Raw genomic sequence first — 16892 nt, 5'->3', positions numbered from 1 at the left:
TGTGCCTGTCCTCACACAAAGCTGTCTCTCCCCCCCCCCCCACAATGTGTCTGGAGCCAGGTCAATGAAAGGCAGTGTCTTGTGCACTACAAAGACTTTCCTTTGAAGTCTGCATACTTCAAAGGCAAAAAGGGGTATGAGTTCTGAGCCTCTGACACCCCAAAATGAGAATACTTCTGAACTGAGGACATTCTGCTAGGAAGAAGAGCGGTGGAAGCTGCCAGGAGTTACTACCACTTTGTTGTTTGCTTTGCTGTGTTGCCTTGCTGCGTGCTGCTTCTGCCCTGGGAATAAATGGACTGGACTTTGCTTTCTGTATCCTGCTTCCAAGGTTCTCCAAGGGCTTGAGTTGAGCTTGCCTTCTGTTAAGAAGTCTCAGGGCCATCTAAGACTTCACCTGACAGTGCCTGGGCTCTTCTGTTAGAGTTCTGGCTTGCCAAGTGGTGCCAAATCCAGTTCCTCAACCCTTGGAAAAGAAATCTGGTGATCCTAAGGAGAAAATCCACGCATCAACTCCCTGTGCCTGTTTTATTGACACAGCAATGTGAAAGATGGACCGTTGCCACCCCGAAGGGTGGTTCCCGCACGATGCTTTCACTGCAGGTTCCAGCTTGGCATAGCAGAACATGAGAAAAATTGCTACCATGTGACTTTTGAGCACCATGTCAACAATGTCCATGGCACCCGCTACGACTCTGACGCACCACCTGCTTCGCGGCTGTGGATCCGACGCACCACCTGCATTGCTACAGTCACATCGATGCAGTACATTTGGATTTGTGACGCATCGTCCCTGGGTGCCGATTCTTCATCAACACTTCACCATAGTAAGAAACTGATGCCACATGTCTGGAAATCGATGCTTCACCTCCCCTGTGAATAAGGAACCAACGCATCACCTCTCCTGCCTGTAAGGAACTGACGCATCACCTCTCCTGCCAGTAAGGAGCTGATGAGTCACCTCCCCTGTCTTGCAGTAAGTCACCAACGCATCAGCTCCTAAGCCAGTGAGGAACCGACCCATCACCTCCCTTTGCGTAGTAAGGAGCCGATGCACCACTTTGCTTTTTGGGCACCTCACCTCCCCTGCGCCTGCCTTGTCTTTGATGTTTGATGCATCTAAGATACTTGTGCTAAAGAGACGCATTTATTGATTTCTATGGATTGAAACTTGCTTAATCTTTTTATCAAAGTAATATCTTCACCATTGTATGTTGGATTTTTTCGTTTTGGCCTTGTTTTATTCAGATAAATATTGGCTATTTTTCCAAACTGGTGTGGAGTCCTTTTGCAGTGTTACTGGAGATGTGTGTGTACAAATACACAGTCCATCTGAGATAAGCCTGGCTGCTCGTGCTCAGCTACCTAGGGAGTGAGCAGAGGTAAGATTTTGCTGCATTTGTGCCTTTCAAATGTAAACCAGTGTATAGGAAAGAAGACATTTTGGAAACTACCTTCTAAATCATACGCTAGTACAGGCAGCCACAAATGCATATATATGTACAAATAACCACTGCTCCTAAGCTCCATATCTTGTGCCCATTTCAGAAATATATAGGGTTCCTTGATACCCATTTGTCACTACACATATGTCACTATATAAACTGGTCTATACTCAGTACTCAATTAGAAACCATTTTACCGTGCAGCTCAGTTGTTGGCTCTGGCTATCTTGGGTTGTTAGAGTACTTGCAAATCCTATATATCCCTGCAACCAGAAGGGTCTAGAAGACTTAATAGTATATTGCTTTTGTAAATCGGCCATCGTGACAAAACGTTACGGATGAAAATGTTGCACAAATGGACTTTTTCTCCTACTCGTTTTACATATTTCTTTATTTCGACAGTTATTTTCCTTAGGAAAACCTTGAGGGATCTACAAATATAACCTCTTGCTGAATTAGGAATTTTGATTACTTTTAAGAAATCTATAGTTTTTCTGGATCACCCATGGGTTTCTCACTTGTATCCATCACAAACTGGAAGTAGGTTGGGAGCACAAAATAGGAAAAACAGGTTACCTGAAAAATGCCAAAACTGTGGTACAGAAGTATTTTTTTTTATTCAGCTCTGCATGTTCCAGAAAGCTAGGAAGGTGGTGACTTCAGTACAACAAACTGTTCATTGATACCAGGAAAAAACCAGACACTTTTATCTGGAGCACTTTTTTCCTATTTTTCTCCACAAATCCTGCTTACCTTTAGAATCAACGGGATGTTGGAAAAAAAGGACGCACATTTGGCGTAGATACCTTATGTAGAAAAAAAGTTATGGAGCCCTAAGCTCAATAGCCATAAAACGGCTCAGTGCTGCAGGGTGGTGAAAAAGGCCCAGCAGCTAAGGGGTTAATAAAAGTGGCAGAGTGTAGTCTTCCCATTAATATGTGTGAATTGTTTTCCTATTACAGGGACATTCTGGCTTCACAACATAACATTGGCACACTCACAATCTTATTTCTAACGGGGTAAAAGTGCATACTGCTACAGGGATAATAGGCTACGAGAACTACTCAACAAAGTAACAAAAAATATGTTTACAAATTAAAAACTAGAGATCTCAAAACAAGTACTTTAGTGATTTATTAATTTACTCAAGAACTATTACTCTTCTGTAGTGCTTGAATATCCTGCAAAAGCCAACCCACAAAATTAAAATAATTGAATAGTTGATGGGTAATATTGTAAAATTCTCAGGACTGGTAATTTACAAATAAAATCTGTTTGTGGACAATGGACTGAATTTCTTCTTTAACTGATGGTGCATTTTCCCTCCTGACTGCCCTTTTTCTTGAGCTCTGTATATTCCAGAACATACTCTGGGTAGATCTGATGATTGTCAAAGATGACATAAATTGATGGATTGCGTTCATTGTCAACACAGCTGTCATAGGACTCCCTCGGGTTGGTTGGTTTAGGTGGAGGACTTAAGTAGCTAGAACGTCCTTTTACAAAGTCTCCAACCAGAACACGTGCCAGAAACATAGACTTCTTCTCCGTGATGGAATGGCAATATAGGTGAGAATAGGAGGCATCTCTGGAAAAGTAACTTCCTAAAGAAGGGAATACAAGAAAGGTTTTGATTTCCAAATGTGAATATGCAGTTTTGGAGAGTGACTTATAAATTCCGGTTCAGAAAAGGGACTAAAAAAGGGTAATAATGGCAAAGAACAGACAACAGAATAATCCCTTCAGTAGACATATGGCCAAATATTACACCTGAGTCAAGCTACAGAGCAGCAATAAAGTAGAATTACTAGACAACAGATCTGAGGCAAGGTCTATCGGTCTAACCCACAAATGCAAATACACTGCCTGGTGTAAGCTAGAAGTGTGTGACAGGATTATGAATGTAAATGAGCTAGAAAGCATTAACTCACACCGTAGAGTGCCTTTAGACCCAGGTCTCTGTTTAAACTCTCTATTTCCACCATTACTCAAGGATTGATGAATTCAATCCTAAAGTTAACGGATTCCAAGGAAAATGACGGAGACCTAAGTACATCGTGCACTGTATAAGTCGCTGCAGTTAGTTCAGGAATGCCACTGTGCTTATTTACCATGGGGGAGCCAGCATAGTTTGCTGTGCAATGATCTACCATGCAATAGTCTCTTGATACCAAGGGCCTGATTTAGAGTTAGGCAGAGGGAGTACTCCGTCACATCTGTGAAGGAGTATCTATTCTCTCTGCCCAACTGAAGGTCCACCCGCCCCAATTAGAGTTGGGTGGACCTTCAGTATGTTGATAGCAGAGACTACTCCATCTCCACTGTTGACAGACATATACCTTCGAGGAGCCAACAGAATAATGTCCGGTGTTCCTATCTTTCTGCCTGCCCTATTTAGAGTGGGCAGACAAATGGCAAGTTTTCATTGTTCACTACCGCCAAGTTAAGCCTGGAGGTAAGGGACAGTGAAAACCTTAAAATGACCCCTTGCCATGGGAGAAAATTCCCATGGTGAAGGGGGTCAATGTTCTTAAAAATAAAAACAATCCTGCTTTGTGATTTTGTTTGTTAAATTTAGAAAAATTGAAACTTTGACAAATGGCTCCATTGTGTTAAAGGAGCCATCCTTTAAATTTACAATGTTTTTACTGGAACCACCGTGACAGTGGGTCCTGGAAAAACAAGAGATGTCGCTGGGCCGGCGGACATCTCGAAATTTGGCAGCCAAGTACCCTCGCCATTGTGGGAGTAAAGAACTTTGCCATGGCGTTGGTACATACTCCCTATGCCAAACACTAAATCAGGCCATCAGTACCATGCTGGTGAAAGTTTTATATGGACAAGAAAAGGTGCAGTACCAATGACAGTTAATAGTTGTCCTCACAATTATCAGTTATTAGTTGTAAGGGAAAGGCTACAAAACTACAAACCTTTCATTATAAATATCACTTTTAATGATATGAATGCTTGGATTTTCGAGGAATACAATGATGCTAAAAGAGGGATATAATGCCACCGCTGGGGAATATAACCACACATTCTGGACTTAGGACAACATCAGTCAGACATTTAAAGGTGCTCTTGGAGGGTATGTTAAGAAAGCTTACAGGAATTATAGCATTCAGGGCTAGTGCTGGCCTTCTGTGGCTATTTAATGTTCTAGAGGACACCAACTAGCTGTAATTCAATTAAAGCCCTCAAGAAGATGTCATGTTACAAATCAAGGGCATGGCTACTTTCTCACACCCGAGAAAAGGTGTCCTTATCCTGTGTCTAGCCATGGTATACTAATTGATACTACAGCAACATATGCTGATTAGTTGGAGCTCACCAGGAAGGAATCCTAAACCACAAGTAATATTGCACAGTGTTTCCCATCATCAGAGATTCTGAGACACTGCAAGTATTACTTGGTCCTCATAATCACAGAAAAGGTCAACACTAAGAAAGATGGACTCAAAAGTGGTTGCTTCTGGAGGTAGACGGCTGTCGGAGATCAGAACATTAATTCACTTTAGAACCTCTGTGCGCCAGTACAGAGGAGGAATTGAACTAGGCAATGAGATGAAGCGGCTACCCTGCTTCACATCAGGTCACATTTGAGCCTCTGTGCAGGTGCAGAGACAGAATATCAAGTTTGAAATGTCGACATACACAAATATCGAGTTGGAAATATTGTGATGCAGAAATATCAACAGCAAGAATATCGTGGTCAAGAATATCGACTTGGAGATAAGAAATATCGTTTTTGAAAATATTGAAGTCATTAATATCGTTTGCAAAAAAATAGTATATTGATGTTTTAATTAGTGTTATGTATTTTAGTATGTATTTTAAAAGTATGTGAAAATGTTTTGTATAAGTATTGCTTTTGTTTTTTTATATATGTGTTATATTATTGACCCTGGCTCTGACTGGGTCTTTAAAAACCTCCGGCGCATGTTGGATAACTCCTTTGAGCATGGGCAGTATGGAGGTGGCCCTATGCGTGGTGTCAAAAGTATCGAGGAGGAAGTCCTCCTCCACGGGGTCGGTATGGAGATCCACCCTGTGATAGTGTGCAGCCCTTTGGAGTAAGTGGTTGAACCCTAATGAGTCTTCTGGTGGGGATGGTCTCGAAGAGTAGAGATCATCTTGCGGGATGTTTGGAATATCTTGGATGTTATAGTCGTCCCATGGGTCTGGGGAGCCTGTGGGAGTGGGGTCCCCTGTAGGTAGGTCATGTGGTACGTCCCCTATGTCTTCATAGACATTACCATTATCATCATCCGGAGAGGGTGTGGGGGAATGATGAGGTGGGGGGAGAAGGAGAAGGTGGAGGAGGGGAAGGTGGAGGAGGTGGCGAAGGCATTCTGAAAGGGAAGGTAGCAGAGTCCTTCCTCTTTGGAGGTGGAGCTGGGGCAGGCTTTTCCAGCTGTCTCTTTTTGATGCTGAGCATCAAATGTCCGGTTTTGGGGTCCTTGATCAATGTCTTTTGCAATGGATCAGGTGTAAAAAGTTCTTCCGAGGGTGGTTTGTCCGTCGGTGCCGAAGGCATCGGGGCCGTCGGTTTTCTTGCTTTAGAGTTTGCGCTAGTCCGCTGTTTGGAAGTATGCGGCCTGGAAAGGGCTGTCTGTTTACTCGGTGCCGAGATGGTTTTCGGCTTCGAGATATCGGTGTCGGTGGCCTTCTGTTTTTTGCTCGATTCCGGGGATGGTGTCGGTACCGAGCAGCTGGAGCTGGTTTTCGGCACCGAGTGTTTCGGTATGGAGTTCGGTGCCGAGGAGGAGGCCATTTTCTTTTTCGGCATCGGTGCGGAGGAGTGTTTCTCGGCACCGACGGTGGGCTGGCTCGAGCCCGAGCCGCCAGAAGGCTTAATAGGCTTCTTTACCGGTCCCGAAGGTGCGGTGTGGGAAGCAGTGTCTTTGGTCTTGCCTAGGCCTGGAGGCGAAGGAGTGAACGAAGCCTTTTTCGGTGCCGTCGAGGGTGTGGGGGGGGGGGACTTCGGTACTCACGACCCTCTGTGCCGGAGTGATATCCTCCACATCTGAATCGTCGGCTTCGGAGGCGCTGACGAGGCCCTCGTCGATGTGTTGTCCTTCTGGAGCGTCGACGCCTTCCGGAAGATGTCGTCTGGAATCGCCGTCGACAAGTGTGCCATAGTTCTTCGTGCCCTTCGGTTTCGAATGGTTTTCTTGGACCGGAAGGACTTGCACGCCGGACAGTCTCGAGCCTCGTGTTCAGGGGAGAGGCAGAGGTTACATACTTCGTGAAGGTTGGTGTGGGGAAATTTGGACCCACATCGAGGGCACTTCTTTCCATTAGCCAGGACCGGAGCTTGGGTAGGCCCGAAGGCCGTCGTTGACGACTGGAATCGAAAGTCTTGATCGATGAGAGCCGCGCCGAGTGGGGAGATCGCGATCGCCAACAATACCGCGAATTGGGGTGAGGATTGCGCGTCGATAGAGGAACTGGAAACTGTTCGGAACCGGAGCGCGAAGATCACATCCGAGCCCGATGGCGGAAAAAAACAATCTGAGGATGGAGCCGAAGCCCATGCGCAATACTATCCAAAGGAGGAGTCACCGACCTCGTGACTTCCAAAGACTTTCAAAGAGGAAAAACAACTGCAAACATCCGGGCCCAACACCAGATGGCGATCTATGCACAGTGTGTAATCTGCAGCTCATATGCCTCGAACATTATTTTTAATTAATTAATAAGTTGTTGTTAATTGATATTAATTTATTAATGTAAAAGTAGTTATGGAAATAGTGTAATGATCTGTAGGTGTGGGCTGGGGTGTTTATTGGGTAAAGGGTGAAAAGTAATTAATGTTTAATTAATAATTAGTTGATGATTAATAATAATTCATCAATTCATAAATATATATGGTAACTGCTTATTTTTATTTTGTGGTGTGTTTTGGTTTTATAGCGGTAACATTTGGGGAGTAAATTAATTTGTATCTGTTTGAACTTGCTTTTTGATTAATAATATTCCTTTAATTTTTACCCCTCCACTAATCAACATTTTCCCTACTGTTGCACTCACTGGAGTGAGAACATTAAGTTTAACCCCTCCCCTAACCAACATTTTCCCTACTGTTGCACTCATTGGAGTGGGAATTTTTACCCCTTTGCTATCCAACACTTTCCCTACTGTTGCACTCAATGGAGTGCAAAATTTAAGTTTAAAGACTATCAAATATTTTAATGTTTTAATTTATTATGTTATTTTGTATTAGATTTTATGTTATAGGTGTATGTATGTATGTATGTGTATATATATATATATATATTTATTTGTACATTTTTATATATTTATAAAATGTAAAAATAAATTAAAGTTAATAGTTCATGAATTGTTTTAAAGTAAATATATATTACATTTTATATATGTATGTTAAAAAAATTTAATTATATTTATTTCTTGTTAAAATGTATATTAGATTCAAATAATGTTTTTAAGTTAATTTTATTATTTAATATATTTAACATTATTTTTATATATATATATAAAAAAACAATATTTTGTACTTCTATATTTTTGACATCAATATTTTTTTCGATATTTTTATACTTACCAATATAAATATAGGATGTTGATATTTTTGACATCGATATTTATGACTTGATATTTGTCTATGGGGATATTTTGGGCGTCGATATTTTATCAGTGAACCCTCCGTGCACTTGTACAGAGAAAGGATTGGACCAGGGTAATGGCACCACCATTGTTGCCAATTCAAGACCAGGGACAGGCTGTAGGCCTGAGGAAGAAGCTTGCTATTGCTGTGAGCTGAGGAGAAAGAAGCAGTGTACCATGAGTGTGGACAGTTTGCGTAATCCCACCCTCAAGAACAGCAAGACTCACTCGCATTAAGACTGCCCGGAGGACCTGCTACCTTCTGGGATAAGAGCTTAGACCTAGGGCTGTTGCTCATGTAGCACAGACAGACCACGAAAAACAGTACCACTGTGCACACTGTGTACAAACTCGATTTATACCCGTTTCTCTATATCTTCAATGCCGGATACTCTCCTTTGTGCCATTTTCTCCTCTACGGCTGAATCCACTGGGAGAAGAACACAAGAAACTTCAGCGGCACACCAATGCCTTTACAGTGGGTTGCTCAAGGTGGTGGGTCTCCCTTTGGCACTGCTACATGTGGCTGTTGTTACTGGTACTCCCGTGTCACACCCGCTAAGGCTGCCCAAGCTGCCAGAACAAAAAGTTCACATCCGAAGATTGGGCAGCCTTGCCAATACCACAGAAATGACACTTCGACCCCTGTTGTCGACCTAGCGGTGCCATCCTGCAAGCTGGACCTGCCTGCTGGCACTTACACCAAGCACTACCATGGGGGTGCACCAGAGCATATTCCAAAGCAGAGACTGCAAGGAACTGACTCCTTCCAAAATGACTGTCTGTAGGAAAGTGCATGTAGCTGTTGTACATATATCAAAAACAAGTAAAACTGAACTCAAATGCTCAGGAATAGCAAGTTGACGACAGGAGCTTCAACACAAAATCCATTTCAAAGCCACCAGAAATTTAAAATGAATGTTAAGCAAAACAGCAGCACCTTAATTATTCATTTCAGAATAAGCTACTAGATGAGAATCATACTCATGCCACTGAGTCAAAAACATACCTTTTCCATAAACATTTCCAATGCGTCCCAGATTTCTGTAGTCAAAGTTCTCGCAACAGATTGTATTCACATCACCGGTCTTTGTGCCATGAAATAATTTCTTCTCCAGCACATCCTTGTCCCTGTTCAGCGTCTTCATTGTCTTCCTTTTCCTAGAGGCACATGTTTGTGTTTTTAAAACATTAAGCAAGAAGTTGACACCAAATACTGCTGTATCTTCCTGTAGCAACACTACTGCTGTTGACTGACCTTCTGGCATTTCACTGCTGCAAGATCCCTTTTCATACTAGCTTACTCTTCGATGCCATAGTCCAGAGCCACCTCAGTGAGATGCAACTCAGTAACATATGTCCTATCAGTGGGATATCCACCCACTCATGAGTCACTGAGAATATGAGTGGAAATATGTGGGAATGCACACCGGATTTTAAGTCATGCGTGGTATTAGACAAGGATGCGTGTTAGCGCCCCTTTTATTTTCCCTTTATATTAACAATGTAGACCCCCTTTTTACAAAATTTATTGCTGATGCCTCAAAAGTTGGAACACGCCCCACGCCAGTACTACTATATGCAGACGACGCTGTCCTAATTTCTAGGACAGTAAACGGGCTGCAACTCCTAATAGATAATTTTGTACATGACCGAGAAAGACTTACAGCTAAATTTAAAGAAAACCTTTGTCATGACACGTGGAAGCAACAGATCTAAGAATAGACAACATCATGTGTGGGGGGTTATTATTAATAGAGTTTTATCATTTTCATACTTGGGGATGCTTTTTAACAGGAATGACTCAAGGAACACGCATATTGAATCATGTAATATGTCATTTTTAAGAATCACGGAGAGTATTTTTAGATTCTCCGCGAGACTAGGAAACAAACCTATCCGAGAAATCCTAGCCTTGTATCGGAGTAAATGTGTTTCAGGGGTCTGTTATGGGGCTGCGATTTGGGGGAGAGCTAACACCGCCTCTCTACAAACTCAAGAAAATAATTTTCTTAAAAGATTGTTGGCAGTCCCCAGAGCAACAGCGAACTATATAGCCCATAAAGAATTGTCGGTCCCATACCTAAGCGATACGATAAATATGGCTGGCCTGACTTTCTGGCAAGGGATATGGGCTAAAGAAGAAATAAAATTTACTAAAGATGTAATAATGGATTGTTTAACCCTTGACCTTAGCAGGAAAATACCATGGTTGGAGCACATCTTTAATTTACGAACATGTTGTAAAGTTGAAACTGACAAAAGGAATCCTACATTTATTCAAGAGCTCGGTAAAAGTGATCTGAAGCTCAGATATCTAAACGTCTTGGAAAGTGAAAGAGAAAGTGCTGCTACCAAAAAACTCGGGGGCTGATTCCGGCTGCAAAACGTACCGACCGACATGGACCCGGACCGAAGACCAACCGGCACGGACCAGCACCGTACAGTACGATGCAACGCTTGTGAATTACAACCGACACGTACGGAATACAAGCCGTACGACTGAGCCGTAGGGAAAATAGTGATCCCGCCGGAAAACCGACGCGAGTTTCACCGACCAACACGAACCCGGAATGAACCCGACCGACACGTACCCGCGATGTCCGATCCGCGCAGTACGATGCAATGCGTGTAAAACCAGACCGACTCGCACGGAGCCCAAGCCGCATGACCGACACGCACAGAAAACCGGGCCCACAAGTAATATAGATCTCCGCAACCGTCACATATGAAACACAGAAGATAGTCAGCGTGAATGAGGCGGAGAAGCCCGCACAAGCCAACATCAGCGTCCGTCTCGGTCAGAAGAACGTCTCCTTCATGCCTAGAAAACCCAAAGGAAAAAAGACATGAAAAGGACCAAACAAGCAATGACAAAGCCAATAAATATCCACAAAAAAAAACTGGGACAAAGACACACCCACAACTCCACCTATATAAAGGACATCACTCACTACCATGATCCTTTGCAAATAGGAGACAGAGCCAGCAGCAAACACCATCACACAGCAACCACAGACACACTCACAACTCACCCATCACACAACTCGCACACCATCAGCACCTCACCAAAAGCACTCTCACACACAGCTAGCTAAACCAACACTAACCCACCCTCACTTGCACCCTCACACACACATCACTCACCACCACCACCCATCACCATGCCCCCAAAGAAGAATCCAAGTGCACAGATAGTGAGTTAGAAGTGCTCGTACACGAGATCATCAGAGTAGAGCCACATTTGTTTGGTACATTGGTCTAAAGGACCCCATGTCACAGAAAACCAAGATGTGGGCGAGGATTGTGGACAAGGTGAACGCACAAGCACCAAAAAGGCGCACAAAGGACGATATCCAGAACAGGTGGTATGACGTGCGCAGGAGGGTCAAGAAACTCATCGAGAAAGATCACGCCTTGAGTCAGTGCACCGGCGGTGGCCCTCCTGCCAAACCAGTCTACTTCAGGACCTGGGAGGAGAAGGTGCGGGACATCCTACCACCAGAGAGCGTCCATGGTCTAACAGACATACCAGAGCCTGGTGAGTACACAAACAACATACTCAATATTGTGTGGCAAGGGGACAGTGAAACCATGCACCACGAGCAAAGGCACAGTAACCAACAGATAATCATCCCAAGATGTGTATGCTAGTCAGACAAACACAATACCTGCCATCTCATAGTGACTTGGAACTGTGTCATGACATGTACCAAGATACAAACAAATAGAGCAAGGCAGTGGCACAAAGCCAAATAAACACTGCCAGACAGTTTGCCACCACAAACACACTACCTCACAGTGCAGCTGACTGACAGGAAGGAATAGTGGGGATGCAGGTGAAGTGAGTGTGTCCAAAAGCATGATGGGGTTTGTAGTCACAGATAATGCTCCCCCTCAAAATTGGCCCATCAAGACTTCTCTGAAACATGCCCACATCACAGGGAGTGGAAAATGACTGACAAGATGGCTGACCCTGGGTCCTGCTGTGGGGAGCACAAGGCCCTGGTAGGGGTTGTGTGCAAATCAGAAGCAGGACACCACTGACTGACATCCTGAAAGACAACTTGCATGCCCTCCAATGGAAGCACGTTTCATGGTGGGAAGGAGGACTGACAGCTCTGACCATACTTACCAGCATGTGGGGACACACACACCCCTCAACACAAACTCCACACAACTCACCCGGTAGAATGCATTGACCCACACCTCAGTGAAATATCAGCAAAAGATACCCCATACTGGGTGCTGCTGTGTGAAGCACAGGGGCTCTCTTTGGACTTGTAGGCAAACAAACACCAGGATTTCACACTCAGCCATCTTGCCATTGCTGTCACACCCCCTCACAGGGAGGCAGAGTCAAGAGGGAGGACGTATGGTCATGCTGGGAAGGGAGGTGTAGCCAAGAGCATGATGGGAGTTGCAGTCACAGACAATACCCACCCACCCACATGGCCCAGCAAGCTCACACTGAACCATGCTCGCCTCACAGGGAGTGGGAAGGGACTGCCAAAATGTCTGACACTGGGCTCTGTTGTGGGGAGCACAAGGCCATGCTGGAAACTGGGCAACAACAAACACCAGGACTTCACAGTCAGCTATCTTGCCATTGCTGTCACACCCCCTCACAGGGATGCAGAGTCAAGAGGGAGGAAGTATGGGCATGCTGGGAAGGGGGGTGTAGCCAAGAGCATGATGGGAGTTGCAGTCACAGACAATCCCCACCCACCCATATGGCCCAGCAAGCTCACACTGAACCATGCTCGCCTCACAGGGACTGTCAAGATGTCTGACACTGGGCCTGAGAAATGATGTGGCTGAAAATCACACATATGCACTGACCAAACAAAACCCGGTCGCACACACAGACATTGCAACCATATGTTCAAAATCATTGTCTGGGGATGCAGTGTCCAGGGGTGCCCCCTGGCCGGGCAGGGGAGGTGTGTCTTGCAGATGACAAATTTGGAGAGCGATACATATGGTACATTGCACAAAACACACAGGAACTCACATATACATCATTGACAGGGGACATCTGACAGTGAATGGAATGGACACACCAATATAGCCGACACCATAGCATGGTCTCATTCACACTCTGTGCTGTTGTGAGCTGCATTCCACTCCTACATCGTGCTGAAACATAGGCATCCTTCACACAACACACCACTCACTGACATAGACACTGAAGACACAAGGTCAAATCTGGACAGCATTGGAGGAGACATGCTACTCACAGCAGCCAAACTGCAACACACACACCACCGGCCCTCACTGTCATGAACATTAAAAAGCCAGAGTGCTACCTTGCCCAATCCATGTCACCATGGAGAACATTGACAAGTCAAATCACATATGCACGTACAAAACTCAGCACCAGACTTATTAATGATGGTGACATCATCACTTGTATGAAATGAGATGGGAACTAGGAACACTGGAAGAAAACACTCCCTCCAAAGTGATCACAGGCAGTGTGACCATGTCGTACCAATACACCAATGTGGCACACAAAGACTAGCAAACTCTGCTACCACACATGCCCCAATAGTACAACATATCCCCGGTGGAATAGCACATATGTCCTTGTTAAATATCACATGTGTACAGGGATGACACACCTTTGTCAGCAACGTGATGGCCCTTGAGTAGTAATGGTCATGTACAGACAAATCTATCCATGAGCTGGGCATGCACACACTTCGACATGCACATTGAAATGTTTCTTTATGGCTGGGCAATGTGCAACAACAATATCAATCTCTGTCCGTGACAAGCCAGAAAAAAGCAGTGTACAGGCAGGCATCCGTTCGTACAGTAGAAAATATCATGTTTGTGAACCATTGATGCCTGTAGAAACATAACTTACATTGTGTGTCTCTTCCAAACACAGGTGGTGCTGGGGACACAGCACCAAATGAAGAGGACTCCCAGTCCCAGACTCTGGTGGACACTGAGCTCTCTGGTTTGACTCTGTCTCTGTCCTCTTCGGATGACGACGAACGAACTGGCACCCCCGGTGTAAGTCATCATGCAGCACCAGCAGCATCAACATCTGCACCCCCTGTACCCACGCCTCCAGCATCTGGAAACCGACAGGGCATCCTTGCCAACACGGACAGACCAAGGCCACAGAACACCCACAGCACAGGGACACAGGACCCCCCCGGAAGCTATAGCCAACACCACCAGCAACACCACCCAAGGGGTCCCAGTGTCACATGTGCGTGACGCCGCTGGTCCTGCCGGTGTGGATAGGGGTACTGGGAGGGGTGGGAGGCAATGGGCGCGCCTTGCAGAGGGGTCTGGAATGCATGATGACCCCCAACTGGCACGCATCATAGATGCGTACCAGGATAGCACCGGAGGATTTGGTGAGGTAGTGGTGATCCTCAAGGACATACTACAGGAGCAGGCTGCCCACCATGCCCGCATGGAGGCAAAGTGGGATGCCCTGACTGCAGTGCATCGGGACATATTCCAATGCCTCCGCCAGATCAGCACAAACATGTCCACACCTCCCTGTGTGGCCACAACATCTGTTGCAACACCATCTGCCAGTGCCACAGGGAGGGAGGAGGACTCTGGCGGAGAGTCCCCTGCACAGCAGAGGCCTGCACCTGAGGATCCCCCCCCAAGAAGAAGAGGGGTCATCCGAAGAAGGACATGTGAGAGGCAGATGTCCCAGCACATCCCCCAGGGCTTCTAAACCTGTTCTGGACAATGTTCCTTGTGCGCAACCCGTTCACCTTGTACAATCGCACACAACTCGCCCACATGACATGGAGGGTTCATGTTGGTCCAATGTAGCAGATGACTGTGGACTTTACTGTGGACATTTCATCTACCAACACTTCCAACTCTAATGTGAACTTTGGATTCAAAACCCAATGTACAGCACCCACCATCCTGTGCACTTTCCTCACACATGTTCGAAAATAAACTCACCAGTACACCACACTTGCCTCTGTTGTGATCCCAACTTGTCATGTGTCATGGAGATGTCGGTCTGCTAAACAACACAGTGCATGCCAAATACTACAACAATGTGACCACCGTTAGGTGAGTCATGGTGATATGACACATGTGAGGGAGACACACCACTATGGCAATACAACACATACTCACCATGGCCATGTTACTCATCCCAAACAATGATGTTGACCTGAAACACATAGGTATGCACAGACACAACACCTATCCACAGTCAGTGGTAACAAGTTCACAGGTGAGGTAAGCAAATGTCACTCAGATGTGGGAAGACAGACAACGCACCTAACAAAGCATAGCACAGGTTCATTACACATCAGCAGCATGTTTATTCTTAAATAGTTGCAAGGCAATTGAACGTTATAGTGGACACAAGGTCACAGAGTGTCTGAGAATTGAAGTTCAGGGGTGTGTGGCACATCACTTGATGGCAATTGACTACTCCCACACTGATGTTGGATTCTGGGTGTTGGGGGTCAGTGTTGACCAAACAACAGGCAAAGTACCCTGGGAAGGACAGACACAAGACACAGTCAAAAGCACAGCAGAACAGGAGAGAAATGCAATACACATGCACAAAACATGTTGCAGTACTACCCTATTGTGGAGTACAGACCACCTGAATGGACACATCACTGCACGCATCCAGTCAAGTGGCACACAGTCACACTCCGAAAGCAACCCAGCAGCCACAACACATTTCAGGCTAACTCCATACATTGACATAACAACCCTGTAAACTCACATTCAGGTGAAGAAGTTGTTGATGAGCTGTGTGCGGACGTCACCCTCATCTTCATCATCACTGGCATCGTGGCCCAGGCCGGGAACCTCCACGGGTGGCGGAGGTTTGTCATCGTCATCCTGGATGAGAGGCACCTTCTTCCGCACTGCCATGTTGTGTAGCAGTACAAAAGGGGGTGGTGATGGACAGAGCATCAGAACCAATCAAACACTCACACCCAGTCAACAGATCTGGGTTTGATCCATCACCGTTCTTTAGCCCACTCTGCCACCCCAGTTCAGACATGGCCATATGCAAATCAGTCTGACCCTGTGCCTCATGGGAACAGTCCAGCCCGTACTGCCAAGCCATGCCTTCCCTGGACCGGAAACAAGCTTCCTAGGACCGGTTTCTGGCATTTCAGCCGTCTTCAGCCAAGCTTGCTTGAATCCAGTGGCAAAGTGAGCAAGGGACTCACGTCTGAGCATACCCTGCCAACTTATGGCGATCAAAGCGGTACAAAAGGGGGTGGTGATGGACAGAGCATCAGAACCAATCAAACACTCACACCCAGTCAACAGATCTGGGTTTGATCCATCTCAGTTCTTTAGCCCACTCTGCCACCCCAGTTCAGACATGGCCATATGCAAATCAGTCTGACCCTGTGCCTCATGGGAACAGTCCAGCCCGAACTGCCAAGCCATGCCTTCCCTGGACCGGAAACAAGCTTCCGAGGACCGGTTTCTGGCATTTCAGCCGTCTTCAGCCAGGCTTGCTTGAATCCAGTGGCAAAGTGAGCAAGGGACTCATGTCTGAGCATACCCTGCCAACTTATGGCGATCAAAGCGGTACAAAAGGGGGTGGTGATGGACAGAGCATCAGAACCAATCAAACACTCACACCCAGTCAACAGATCTGGGTTTGATCCATCACCGTTCTTTAGCCCACTCTGCCACCCCAGTTCAGACATGGCCATATGCAAATCAGTCTGACCCTGTGCCTCATGGGAACAGTCCAGCCCGAACTGCCAAGCCATGCCTTCCCTGGACCGGAAACAAGCTTCCTAGGACCGGTTTCTGGCATTTCAGCCGTCTTCAGCCAGG

At 45.7% G+C, this 16892-nt stretch overlaps 1 protein-coding gene across 1 annotated transcript in view; it reads right to left on the bottom strand.

Annotated features, from left to right (window-relative positions):
* Positions 1-2556: 2556 nt before the first annotated feature.
* LOC146854284 (protein mono-ADP-ribosyltransferase PARP12-like) overlaps positions 2557-16892 on the bottom strand; it is a 245160-nt gene continuing 230824 nt past the window's right edge. Inside the window, exons 14-15 of the mRNA XM_085652065.1 lie at positions 9082-9233; positions 2557-3049 (exon numbers count right to left, since the gene is read on the bottom strand). Coding sequence (XP_085508191.1) covers positions 2748-3049; positions 9082-9233 — 454 coding nt within the window. The 3' untranslated portion in view covers positions 2557-2747. The remainder of the gene's footprint in view (positions 3050-9081; positions 9234-16892) is intronic.

This window comes from Triturus cristatus, chromosome 4_1 (assembly GCF_964204655.1).
Source record: "Triturus cristatus chromosome 4_1, aTriCri1.1, whole genome shotgun sequence".
Taxonomy (NCBI): Eukaryota; Metazoa; Chordata; class Amphibia; order Caudata; family Salamandridae; genus Triturus; species Triturus cristatus.
The sequence above is the reverse complement of the archived record's forward strand: the minus strand, read 5'-3'. Positions and strand labels throughout refer to the sequence as shown.